The sequence below is a fragment of the Ascaphus truei genome, unplaced genomic scaffold (assembly GCF_040206685.1).
Source record: "Ascaphus truei isolate aAscTru1 unplaced genomic scaffold, aAscTru1.hap1 HAP1_SCAFFOLD_2895, whole genome shotgun sequence".
Lineage (NCBI taxonomy): Eukaryota > Metazoa > Chordata > Amphibia > Anura > Ascaphidae > Ascaphus > Ascaphus truei.
Genome location: NW_027455854.1, coordinates 11,111 through 23,706, shown reverse-complemented (window position 1 = coordinate 23,706; position 12,596 = coordinate 11,111). Strand labels below are relative to the sequence as shown.

General features: G+C 48.3%; 1 protein-coding gene across 1 annotated transcript; it reads left to right on the top strand.

Moving 5' to 3' along the window:
* Window positions 1-610: 610 nt before the first annotated feature.
* LOC142483054 (mucosa-associated lymphoid tissue lymphoma translocation protein 1-like) lies at window positions 611-11,733 on the top strand. Its single transcript, XM_075583131.1, has 5 exons — window positions 611-2,712; window positions 9,712-9,786; window positions 10,387-10,514; window positions 10,664-10,804; window positions 11,492-11,733. Exons 1-5 carry the CDS (start codon window positions 2,447-2,449, stop codon window positions 11,731-11,733), a joined length of 852 nt encoding a protein of 283 aa, XP_075439246.1. The 5' UTR covers window positions 611-2,446.
* The last annotated feature ends 863 nt before the right edge of the window (window positions 11,734-12,596 follow it).

Here is a 12,596-nt window from a genome sequence, read left to right as displayed (position 1 = left end):
TTAGGTGATTGACTCGGCCATTGCAGAATATTCCACTTCTTTGCCTTAAAAAACTCCTGGGTTGCTTTCGCAGTATGTTTTGGGTCATTGTCCATCTGTAAAGAGTTATCAGGATGGTGCACACGGCGTTATCAGGATGGAGCACACGGAGCATCTCTGTGTGCTGAGACCCGGGAGGGGGGGATATCTCTGTGTGCTGAGACCCGGGAGGAGGGTGATATCTCTGTGTGCTGAGACCCGGGAGGGGGGGATATCTCTGTGTGCTGAGACCCGGGAGGGGGGGGGGATATCTGTGTGCTGAGACCCGGGAGGGGGGGGGATATCTCTGTGTGCTGAGACCCGGGAGGGGGGGGGGATATCTCTGTGTGCTGAGACCCGGGAGGGGGGGATATCTCTGTGTGCTGAGACCTGGGAGGGGGGATATCTGTGTGCTGAGACCCGGGAGGGGGGGATATCTCTGTGTGCTGAGACCCGGGAGGAGGGGATATCTCTGTGTGTTGAGACCCGGGAGGAGGGGATATCTCTGTGTGCTGAGACCCGGGAGGGAGGGAGGGGGGGGATATCTCTGTGTGCCGAGACCCGGGAGGGGGAGGATATCACTGTGTGCTGAGACCCGGGAGGCAGGTGATCTCCCTTTTGTGTGATATCATTGTGCGCTGAGCAGGAGTTTGTGCAGGAAATAGGAGCAGTTACAGTCTAGGACATTTTGGTCACGGCCATTTTGCCGTGACCGAGTCGCCGCCGGCGTTTAGACACCACTCACCTCGCCGCAGGGACCTCTTGCCGCCACCCACATCGCGACCAAGGTAAGCCCCTAACCGAACACCTTACCCTAAAACCCCCTAATCTTAACCCCTAATACTAACGCTACTGTCACGGTGACTTTATGGCAGGCTGTAATTTACACAAAAATATATATAATATATAATATATATATATATATGGGTTGAACTGGGATGAGACTTAGATATGATAAAATATAATTTATTCCTTGATAAAGGTGAACACAACAGATTATACAAATAACAGGCAAAATATAGACACTTACTTAAAGATGGAAATGATGAAACAGTCACATCTGGACTGGCAGTTCATACAGCAAATCTTCATCATCCCAAGACATTGCATGAAGACATGCAGACATGAAGACATGCAGACATGAAGACAATGAGTAAGGCGTGACTCTGGCTTATATACCATTTTAACCCTTCTCTTACATTCAAGATGCCGCGCTGTCTAGCAAACATCTCTTTGAAGCTTTTTGAAGTCGCTTTTGGCTTCCATTGAAGTGTGAAGTATCACATTTAAAACCCAAACAGTTCTGGGGTCCCGCATACACAATTAGGCAATTGAGCCTTTGATCACCAGGCTTTGTAAATTCCAGCAGGATGTTCTTCCTGCTTATTACCATAAGAGAACACAACCAAAATTCCATATACCCTGTAAATAACTTCATAACTTCAGTTCAGTAATACTTACTGGCACGCGAGAAATATTAATACATTCCGTCACACCTGACGGTCCCAATGAGACCAAATATTACCGTGTAATATTAAAATTAAGAGAGATACTAATATCTGGCTCTTAGTATCTGTTAGATATCAAGTGATTAGAATCATTAGTTGGGGCTAAGTCCCACGAATACACCTATGTAACTCTTAGCACGTTCAGCCAAGGACATCTCATAATATTCTTATATTTAATAAGGTCACCCATTGTGATATCTCCTGGTGTAACCGCCCCCTTGCTCCCATCAATAAACCCTTTGAAGCAGGGACCCCTGGGTGGGGGACATTTGTCACCTGGTTTTAGATTTCACACCTAATGCCCAGACCTCCTGAATCAGAGACCTTTGTAAGTGTGAGTTATAAGGCTCACAATCCACTCCAGCTTCCTGCAAACAGGTAGCCTTTGATCAGGGGCTGCTTCCTACCCATTTGGTCGCTGTCCTGACCATTTGCATTTAGTAGGCAGGCATCTTTGAGGGTAATTTAAGCACAGGGCTAGAATCACTGTTTTAACATTAACATACTGTACACTAAAACCCCTTCTGCCTTTCACATTCAACTTCAATCAAGCCCTTTTGAAGTCCAGAGTTTCTGAAAAGACACAATACTGTACAGTTGTATTTTCTTAAACTGTCACTGGCATAACCATAAAACATGCGAACAGGGGAATATACATTTTTATGTTAGAACAAGGGTTAAATCACATTTCTGGACCTCAGCCCAGTTAACCCCTTGCTTCCCAGGTGAAAGTAGAGGGTGGCCAATTGGGGTGTAACCCCTTTAATCCCAGGCCAAATCCTCACGACCGTCACAGCTACCCCCTACCCTAAAAATCCAAACACCTTACCCTATAACCCCTTATTCTAAAACACAGTACTCTAATCCCCTAACTCCTTACCCTAATCCCTTACCCTAACCGCAATTACCGTGCTTCTCACATGCGCCGCAAACAGATAATGGGACAGTGCGCATGCGCAGACCTTTCTCCATACTGCCTCTTTAACCCTACTCTGTGTGACCCCGCAGGGTTATTTTACTACGCCGGTCACGGATACGAGCGCTCCGGGAGGAATTACATGGTTCCCATCGACGCCCCCCAGCCGTACAGACCCGAGAACTGCATTAGTGTCCAAAACATCCTGCAGCGGATGCAAGAGAGGAAGACGGCCCTGAACGTAGTGCTATTAGACACCTGCAGGAAATGGTACGTCCTGAACGTAGTGCTCTTATACACCTGCAGGAAATGGTACGTCCTGAACGTAGTGCTCTTATACACCTGCAGGAAATGGTACGCCCTGAACGTAGTGCTCTTATACACCTGCAGGAAATGGTACGCCCTGAACGTAGTGCTCTTATACACCTGCAGGAAATGGTACGCCCTGAACGTAGTGCTCTTATACACCTGCAGGAAATGGTACGCCCTGAACGTAGTGCTCTTAGACACCTGCAGGAAATGGTACGCCCTGAACGTAGTGCGCTTATACACCTGCAGGATATGGTACGCCCTGAACGTAGTGCTCTTATACACCTGCAGGAAATGGTACGTTCTGAACGTAGTGCTCTTAGACACCTGCAGGAAATGGTACGGCTTGAACGTAGTGCTCTTGTACACCTGCAGGAAATGGTACGCCCTGAACGTAGTGCCCTTATACACCTGCAGGAAATGGTACGTTCTGAACGTAGTGCTCTTATACACCTGCAGGAAATGGTACGCCCTGAACGTAGTGCTCTTATACACCTGCAGGAAATGGTACGCCCTGAACGTAGTGCTCTTACACCTGCAGGAAATGGTACGCCCTGAACGTAGTGCTCTTATACACCTGCAGGAAATGTTACGCCCTGAACGTAGTGCCCTTATACACCTGCAGGAAATGGTACGTTCTGAACGTAGTGCTCTTATACACCTGCAGGAAATGGTACGCCCTGAACGTAGTGCCCTTATACACCTGCAGGAAATGGTACGCCCTGAACGTAGTGCCCTTATACACCTGCAGGAAATGGTACGCCCTGAACGTAGTGCTCTTAGACACCTGCAGGAAATGGTACGGCTTGAACGTAGTGCTCTTGTACACCTGCAGGAAATGGTACGCCCTGAACGTAGTGCTCTTATATACCTGCAGGAAATGGTACGCCCTGAACGTAGTGCTCTTATACACCTGCAGGAAATGGTACGCCCTGAACGTAGTGCCCTTATACACCTGCAGGAAATGGTACGTCCTGAACGTAGTGCTCTTATACACCTGCAGGAAATGGTACGCCCTGAACGTAGTGCTCTTATACACCTGCAGGAAATGGTACGCCCTGAACGTAGTGCTCTTATACACCTGCAGGAAATGGTACGTCCTGAACGTAGTGCTCTTAGACACCTGCAGGAAATGGTACGCCCTGAACGTAGTGCTCTTATACACCTGCAGGAAATGGTACGTCCTGAACGTAGTGCTCTTATACACCTGCAGGAAATGGTACGCCCTGAACGTAGTGCTCTTATACACCTGCAGGAAATGGTACGCCCTGAACGTAGTGCTCTTATACACCTGCAGGAAATGGTACGTCCTGAACGTAGTGCTCTTAGACACCTGCAGGAAATGGTACGCCCTGAACGTAGTGCTCTTGGACACCTGCAGGAAATGGTACGCCCTGAACGTAGTGCTCTTATACACCTGCAGGAAATGGTACGCCCTGAACGTAGTGCTCTTATACACCTGCAGGAAATGGTACGTCCTGAACGTAGTGCTCTTATACACCTGCAGGAAATGGTACGTCCTGAACGTAGTGCTCTTATACACCTGCAGGAAATGGTACGTCCTGAACGTAGTGCTCTTATACACCTGCAGGAAATGGTACGCCCTGAACGTAGTGCTCTTATACACCTGCAGGAAATGGTACGCCCTGAACGTAGTGCGCTTATACACCTGCAGGAAATGGTACGTCCTGAACGTAGTGCTCTTATATACCTGCAGGAAATGGTACGCCCTGAACGTAGTGCTCTTATACACCTGCAGGAAATGGTACGCCCTGAACGTAGTGCGCTTATACACCTGCAGGAAATGGTACGTCCTGAACGTAGTGCTCTTATACACCTGCAGGAAATGGTACGCCCTGAACGTAGTGCTCTTATACACCTGCAGGAAATGGTACGCCCCGAACGTAGTGCTCTTATACACCTGCAGGAAATGGTACGCCCCGAACGTAGTGCTCTTATACACCTGCAGGAAATGGTACGTTCTGAACGTAGTGCTCTTATACACCTGCAGGAAATGGTACGTCCTGAACGTAGTGCTCTTATACACCTGCAGGAAATGGTACGCCCTGAACGTAGTGCTCTTATACACCTGCAGGAAATGGTACGCCCTGAACGTAGTGCTCTTATACACCTGCAGGAAATGGTACGCCCTGAACGTAGTGCGCTTATACACCTGCAGGAAATGGTACGTCCTGAACGTAGTGCTCTTATACACCTGCAGGAAATGGTACGCCCTGAACGTAGTGCTCTTATATACCTGCAGGAAATGGTACGCCCTGAACGTAGTGCTCTTATACACCTGCAGGAAATGGTACGCCCTGAACGTAGTGCGCTTATACACCTGCAGGAAATGGTACGCCCTGAACGTAGTGCTCTTATACACCTGCAGGAAATGGTACGCCCTGAACGTAGTGCTCTTATACACCTGCAGGAAATGGTACGCCCTGAACGTAGTGCTCTTATACACCTGCAGGAAATGGTACGCCCTGAACGTAGTGCTCTTATACACCTGCAGGAAATGGTACGTTCTGAACGTAGTGCTCTTATACACCTGCAGGAAATGGTACGCCCTGAACGTAGTGCTCTTATACACCTGCAGGAAATGGTACGTTCTGAACGTAGTGCTCTTAGACACCTGCAGGAAATGGTACGCCCTGAACGTAGTGCTCTTATACACCTGCAGGAAATGGTACGCCCTGAACGTAGTGCTCTTATACACCTGCAGGAAATGGTACGCCCTGACCGTAGTGCTCTTATACACCTGCAGGAAATGGTACGTCCTGAACGTAGTGCTCTTATACACCTGCAGGAAATGGTACGCCCTGAACGTAGTGCTCTTATACACCTGCAGGAAATGGTACGTTCTGAACGTAGTGCTCTTATACACCTGCAGGAAATGGTACGCCCTGAACGTAGTGCTCTTATACACCTGCAGGAAATGGTACGTCCTGAACGTAGTGCTCTTATACACCTGCAGGAAATGGTACGCCCTGAACGTAGTGCTCTTATACACCTGCAGGAAATGGTACGCCCTGAACGTAGTGCTCTTATACACCTGCAGGAAATGGTACGCCCTGAACGTAGTGCTCTTATACACCTGCAGGAAATGGTACGCCCTGAACGTAGTGCTCTTATACACCTGCAGGAAATGGTACGCCCTGAACGTAGTGCTCTTATACACCTGCAGGAAATGGTACGCCCTGAACGTAGTGCGCTTATACACCTGCAGGAAATGGTACGCCCTGAACGTAGTGCTCTTATACACCTGCAGGAAATGGTACGTCCTGAACGTAGTGCTCTTATACACCTGCAGGAAATGGTACGTCCTGAACGTAGTGCTCTTATACACCTGCAGGAAATGGTACGCCCTGAACGTAGTGCGCTTATACACCTGCAGGAAATGGTACGCCCTGAACGTAGTGCTCTTAGACACCTGCAGGAAATGGTACGCCCTGAACGTAGTGCTCTTATACACCTGCAGGAAATGGTACGCCCTGAACGTAGTGCTCTTATACACCTGCAGGAAATGGTACGCCCTGAACGTAGTGCACTTATACACCTGCAGGAAATGGTACGCCCTGACCGTAGTGCTCTTATACACCTGCAGGAAATGGTACGCCCTGACCGTAGTGCTCTTATACACCTGCAGGAAATGGTACGCCCTGAACGTAGTGCTCTTATACACCTGCAGGAAATGGTACGTCCTGAACGTAGTGCTCTTAGACACCTGCAGGAAATGGTACGCCCTGAACGTAGTGCGCTTATACACCTGCAGGAAATGGTACGCCCTGAACGTAGTGCTCTTATACACCTGCAGGAAATGGTACGCCCTGAACGTAGTGCTCTTATACACCTGCAGGAAATGTTACGCCCTGAACGTAGTGCGCTTATACACATGCAGGAAATGGTACGCCCTGAACGTAGTGCTCTTATACACCTGCAGGAAATGGTACGCCCTGAACGTAGTGCTCTTATACACCTGCAGGAAATGGTACGCCCTGAACGTAGTGCTCTTATACACCTGCAGGAAATGGTACGCCCTGAACGTAGTGCTCTTATACACCTGCAGGAAATGGTACGCCCTGAACGTAGTGCTCTTATACACCTGCAGGAAATGGTACGCCCTGAACGTAGTGCTCTTATACACCTGCAGGAAATGGTACGCCCTGAACGTAGTGCTCTTATACACCTGCAGGAAATGGTACGCCCTGAACGTAGTGCTCTTATACACCTGCAGGAAATGGTACGCCCTGAACGTAGTGCTCTTATACACCTGCAGGAAATGGTACGCCCTGAACGTAGTGCTCTTATACACCTGCAGGAAATGTTACGCCCTGAACGTAGTGCGCTTATACACATGCAGGAAATGGTACGCCCTGAACGTAGTGCTCTTATACACCTGCAGGAAATGGTACGCCCTGAACGTAGTGCTCTTATACACCTGCAGGAAATGGTACGCCCTGAACGTAGTGCTCTTATACACCTGCAGGAAATGGTACGCCCTGACCGTAGTGCTCTTATACACCTGCAGGAAATGGTACGTCCTGAACGTAGTGCTCTTATACACCTGCAGGAAATGGTACGCCCTGAACGTAGTGCTCTTATACACCTGCAGGAAATGGTACGCCCTGAACGTAGTGCTCTTATACACCTGCAGGAAATGGTACGCCCTGAACGTAGTGCTCTTATACACCTGCAGGAAATGGTACGCCCTGAACGTAGTGCTCTTATACACCTGCAGGAAATGGTACGACCTGAACGTAGTGCTCTTATACACCTGCAGGAAATGGTACGCCCTGAACGTAGTGCTCTTATACACCTGCAGGAAATGGTACGCCCTGAACGTAGTGCTCTTATACACCTGCAGGAAATGGTACGCCCTGAACGTAGTGCTCTTATACACCTGCAGGAAATGGTACGCCCTGAACGTAGTGCTCTTATACACCTGCAGGAAATGGTACGCCCTGAACGTAGTGCTCTTATACACCTGCAGGAAATGGTACGCCCTGAACGTAGTGCTCTTATATACCTGCAGGAAATGGTACGCCCTGAACGTAGTGCTCTTATACACCTGCAGGAAATGGTACGCCCTGAACGTAGTGCTCTTATACACCTGCAGGAAATGGTACGCCCTGAACGTAGTGCTCTTATACACCTGCAGGAAATGGTACGCCCTGAACGTAGTGCCCTTATACACCTGCAGGAAATGGTACGCCCTGAACGTAGTGCTCTTACACACCTGCAGGAAATGGTACGCCCTGAACGTAGTGCCCTTATACACCTGCAGGAAATGGTACGCCCTGAACGTAGTGCTCTTATACACCTGCAGGAAATGGTACGCCCTGAACGTAGTGCTCTTATATACCTGCAGGAAATGGTACGCCCTGAACTTAGTGCGCTTATACACCTGCAGGAAATGGTGCGCCCTGAACGTAGTGCGCTTATACACCTGCAGGAAATGGTACGCTCTGAACGTAGTGCGCTTATACACCTGCAGGAAATGGTACGCCCTGAACGTAGTGCGCTTATACACCTGCAGGAAATGGTACGACCCTGAATTTGGAACACCCCTGCCTGCTCTACTCAGCGCCTTGTGCCCCCCCATGGTTACATGACGTCATGCGTCATTTGACTCATGGTTACCCGAACGACATGTCGCTGGAAGGGAAGGTGTGTTATAAAGGCCTCACGTGGTCCCCCGGCATTTAATTTAAATGCCATGGGGGGAGCACGGGACCTCTATAACTGCGGTGCCCCCCCAGAAAATCTAGCACCCCCCAGTTTGCACACCGATGCATTACACCATTGTGACCATGTCCCGTGTGACTGTCCACCTGAGAGTGGCTGTGTCCCCACGAGAGTGACCATGTCCCCACGAGTGACCGTGTCCCCACGAGAGTGACCGTGTCCCCATGTGACGGTCCCTATGAGAGCGACCATGTCCCCATAAGTGACCATTGTCCCCATGTGAGTGACCATATCCCCATGAGTGACAGTGTTCCCATGTGAGTGACCGTGTCCCCATTTGAAAGACTGTTTCCCCATGTGTGTGACTGTCCCCATGAGTGTCCCCACAAGAGTGACGTGTCCCCACGAGAGTAACCGTGTCCCCACAAGAGTGACCGTGTCCCTGTGTGAGTGGCCGTGTCCCTATGAGATTGACCGTGTCCCCATGAGTGTCCCCACAAGATTGACTGTGTCCCCATGAGATTGACCGTGTCCCCATGAGATTGGCCGTTTCCCCAGGAGTGACCGTGTCCCCGTGTGAGTGGCCGTGTACCCATGTGAGTGAATGTGTCCCTATGAGATGGGCCGTGTCCCCATGAGATTGACCGTGTCCCCATGAGATTGACCGAGTCCCCATGAGATTGACCGTGTTTCATGAGTGGCCGTGTTCCCCATTAGATTAATCGTGTCCCCGTATGAGTGGTCGTGTCCCCATGAGATTGACCCTGTCCCGTGTGAGTGGCCGTGTCCCCATGAGTGTCCCCACAAGATTGACTGTGTCCCCATGAGATTGACCGTGTCCCCATGAGATTGGCCGTTTCCCCAGGAGTGACCGTGTCCCCGTGTGAGTGGCCGTGTACCCATGTGAGTGAATGTGTCCCTATGAGATGGGCCGTGTCCCCATGAGATTGACCGTGTCCCCATGAGATTGACCGAGTCCCCATGAGATTGACCGTGTTTCATGAGTGGCCGTGTTCCCCATTAGATTAATCGTGTCCCCGTATGAGTGGTCGTGTCCCCATGAGATTGACCCTGTCCCGTGTGAGTGGCCGTGTCCCCATGAGATTGACCGTGTCCCCATGAGATTGGCTGTGTCCCCATGAGATTGACCGTGTTCCCGTGTGAGTGACCATGTCCCCATATGAGTGATAGTATCCCCATGTGAGTGAAACTTGTCCTCATGAGAGTGACCGTATCCCCTGCAAGTCAGTGACATCTCAATGTATTCCCCAGGTACAACTCCGACTGCGCTCTCTCCAAAGTGACTCCCACCAAGCCGTGGGGAAACACAGTGTACGGATACGCCACGTAAGTCATATGATAGGAACGGTATCCCTGGGATATGAGCAGCACAGGAAGGAGGGGTCGTAGGGGTGTAGTGGTTATGGTGTTCTTGTTGGATTCCAATTCAGAGTGCGCCCACTGGGTCATTTTAGGGGTTTCACTCTATCAGACACACAAACACATGTACATGTGAATGTGTGTGTATATTAGCATTATACATTAAATTAGTAAATGCAGCCACCTCTGGTGTGAAACCTCTCTCTATCTCTCTCTCTTTGTCTCTCTCTCTATCTCCCTCTACCCCACACCAGAGGTGGCTGCATAAACGCATATTATTGTGATAAGGCTCATCCAATTTTCCATTCAGTTTGAGAGTGGCATGAAAACCATATTTAATAGGGAGCTTTAAAATGTCCGTTACTTTCCATTCAAATCTTGACTTTGGTCTACAAATTCCCAAACTCACTTGTTTTTGCTTCAAAACTGACTTTTTGGGCCTGAACCCCCAAACCTCACATGTTTTGGCCCCTAGATGTTTCCATGCCCAGAGTCTGCTCATTTCCAGCAGTACGAGACTCGACTCTCGTTGGGCGAGCTAATTCAGCGGGTCTCTCTTCTGGTTAGGAGTGAGGACGCGGAAGCGTACGAGGTTCAGGACGGGGAATTCAGCTCTGGGATATTCATGAAGTATCTGAAGAAACACATCCTGGAGGACAAGAAAGTGACTCACATGCTGGAAGATGTCCTGGAAGGTATGGGTCATCAGGAGACGTGTGGAAGGACCATGGAAGGCTTTACTCTAGTCATTCTGGGAGATTTTTCAGGGGCACCAGTGGGACACACTGACCTATACTGCCCTAAAGCCGGTGTGTAACCAGAGAACTCTTTGTCCCTCTTCCAGATATTGGCAGGGACCCTCTGGTGATGGACAAGCAGGTGATGGAGATAAAACACACTCTAAAAGAGGCACGAGCACTAACTGACACAATTTGCACTACGGGCAGCGCGGCGGAGTATCTGAGACAGTGGGACCAGTGCAGCGGTAAGGCGGGGGGAGGGAAGGGGTTGGATTGGGGGGGGAGTGAAGGGTTAACTGACTATAAAGACGAAGCGGAACACGTTGGGCCGATCAGAAGGCAGAAGTAGTAGATCAGCGAGAGCTTGTATGGTTTAAAGATGTACTATGTACCAGTGTCTTAATGTGTGTGTGTGTCTATCTGTGTGTTAATGTGTGTAGAAGTGTGGCCATGTGTGTGTACTATGTGTGTATGAGTTTCTTAATGTGTAAGTTTCAGTGTGTGTATCAGTTTGTTAATGTGTGTTTGTATGTGTTTCAGTGTTCATGTGTGTGTTTCAGAGTGTTCGTGTGTGTGTGTTAATGTGTGTGTATCAGTATGTTGCCGTGTGTGTTTATATGTGTGTATCAGTGTGTTTGTGTCCCAACTCTTGTATGTATCAGTTTGTTAATATATGTGTGGGTTTCAGAGTGTTCATGTTCATATGTGTGTGTAATATGTGTATCAGTGTGTTTGTGTGTCCCCACTCCTGTATGTATCAGTGTGTAATGTATCTGCAGCATTAGAATTTGTTCATACAATAAACGTGTCCTTCATTTCCACGTGGTGGGGAGGACATGGAGGTCTGTGAAGACCACAACTTTTGATTGTCTCTAGCACCTTTATGAATAGAAGTGATGTTCTTCTAAAGACCTCCTCCCTGTGTTCTCCAGAGCTGCCACATCGGATGGTGACGTTCCCATGTGGGGTAGAGGCGGATCTCAGCTTTCAGGTTGTCTTCTCCAACCTCACACACGCCTTTGCCAAACTAACGAAGACCCCTCCTCACCTGGCTGATATCCGAATCCTTCTCTACAAGCCTTCTGTAAGTCTCTCTCCTCTCTCCTTATCTGTATTGGTCCCCCCGTCCCATTCACAGGCGACAACAAAAGGAGGATTCTTCCTTTCCAAATGAACCCCCAAACAGCCAAATCTTTGCTTGAGGTCTGGTTACATTTGTAGAAGGAAGAGGATTATAATCTGAATTATATTTCTAAATTGTTTGTTTTCTATGGGGGGAGGTTTTGTGAGTGCAAATTAACACAAAATTGTTAATCGCTACAACACCTTCCATGGTCAATGGATGGGAAGCCAACAAACAGGGACATCTAGTGTCCAGACGCTGCAACTGCAGCGTCTGCTTTGCTGGGGCCCAGACCATGCGATGGCAATCACAGAGAGGATACTATTTTACCCTGTGTCGCTGGGCATCAGTGGGCCAGGTTGACTAAACAGTGCTAATATCATTGGTTTCAATGGGAGTCACATATAACCAAACACGAAATAAGTTATGGTGTGTAAAAAAAAGTGACAACAACCCTCCACCGTACAGTGTACAGCAAATACAAACGTTATAATGTAACTAAAACACACATCACTGCCAAATGCCCCGAGAACTAGATTGGTCATCACTTGAGTGTAGACGCAAAGTTCATCTTTCCTGTCTTGCCTTCAAATACTTTCTGGGCAAGCTACCCGTCTATCTGAACAAGCTCCTCACCCCTACCACATGCAGCACTTATCACCTGAGATCTGACTCCAAAAGACTGTTCATGGTGATTTGGATCAGAACAATCGTCTGCAGAGTATCTGTCCCCGTCCAGATTATTTTCCCTATATATATATATATATATATATATATATATATATATATATATATATATATATATATATATATATATATATATATATATATATATATATATATATATATATATATATATATATATATATATATATATATATATATATATATATATATATATATATATATATATA

What these genes read in the sequence shown, in the direction of transcription:
- LOC142483054 (XM_075583131.1), top strand. Translation starts at nt 2,447, where the DNA reads ATGCGCCGCAAACAGATAATGGGACAGTGCGCATGCGCAGACCTTTCT. An exon ending in TTAGACACCTGCAGGAAATG is followed by an intron (nt 2,713 to 9,711) that starts GTACGTCCTGAA and finishes TGTATTCCCCAG; the next exon opens with GTACAACTCCGACTGCGCTC. An exon ending in ACAGTGGGACCAGTGCAGCG is followed by an intron (nt 10,805 to 11,491) that starts GTAAGGCGGGGG and finishes TGTGTTCTCCAG; the next exon opens with AGCTGCCACATCGGATGGTG.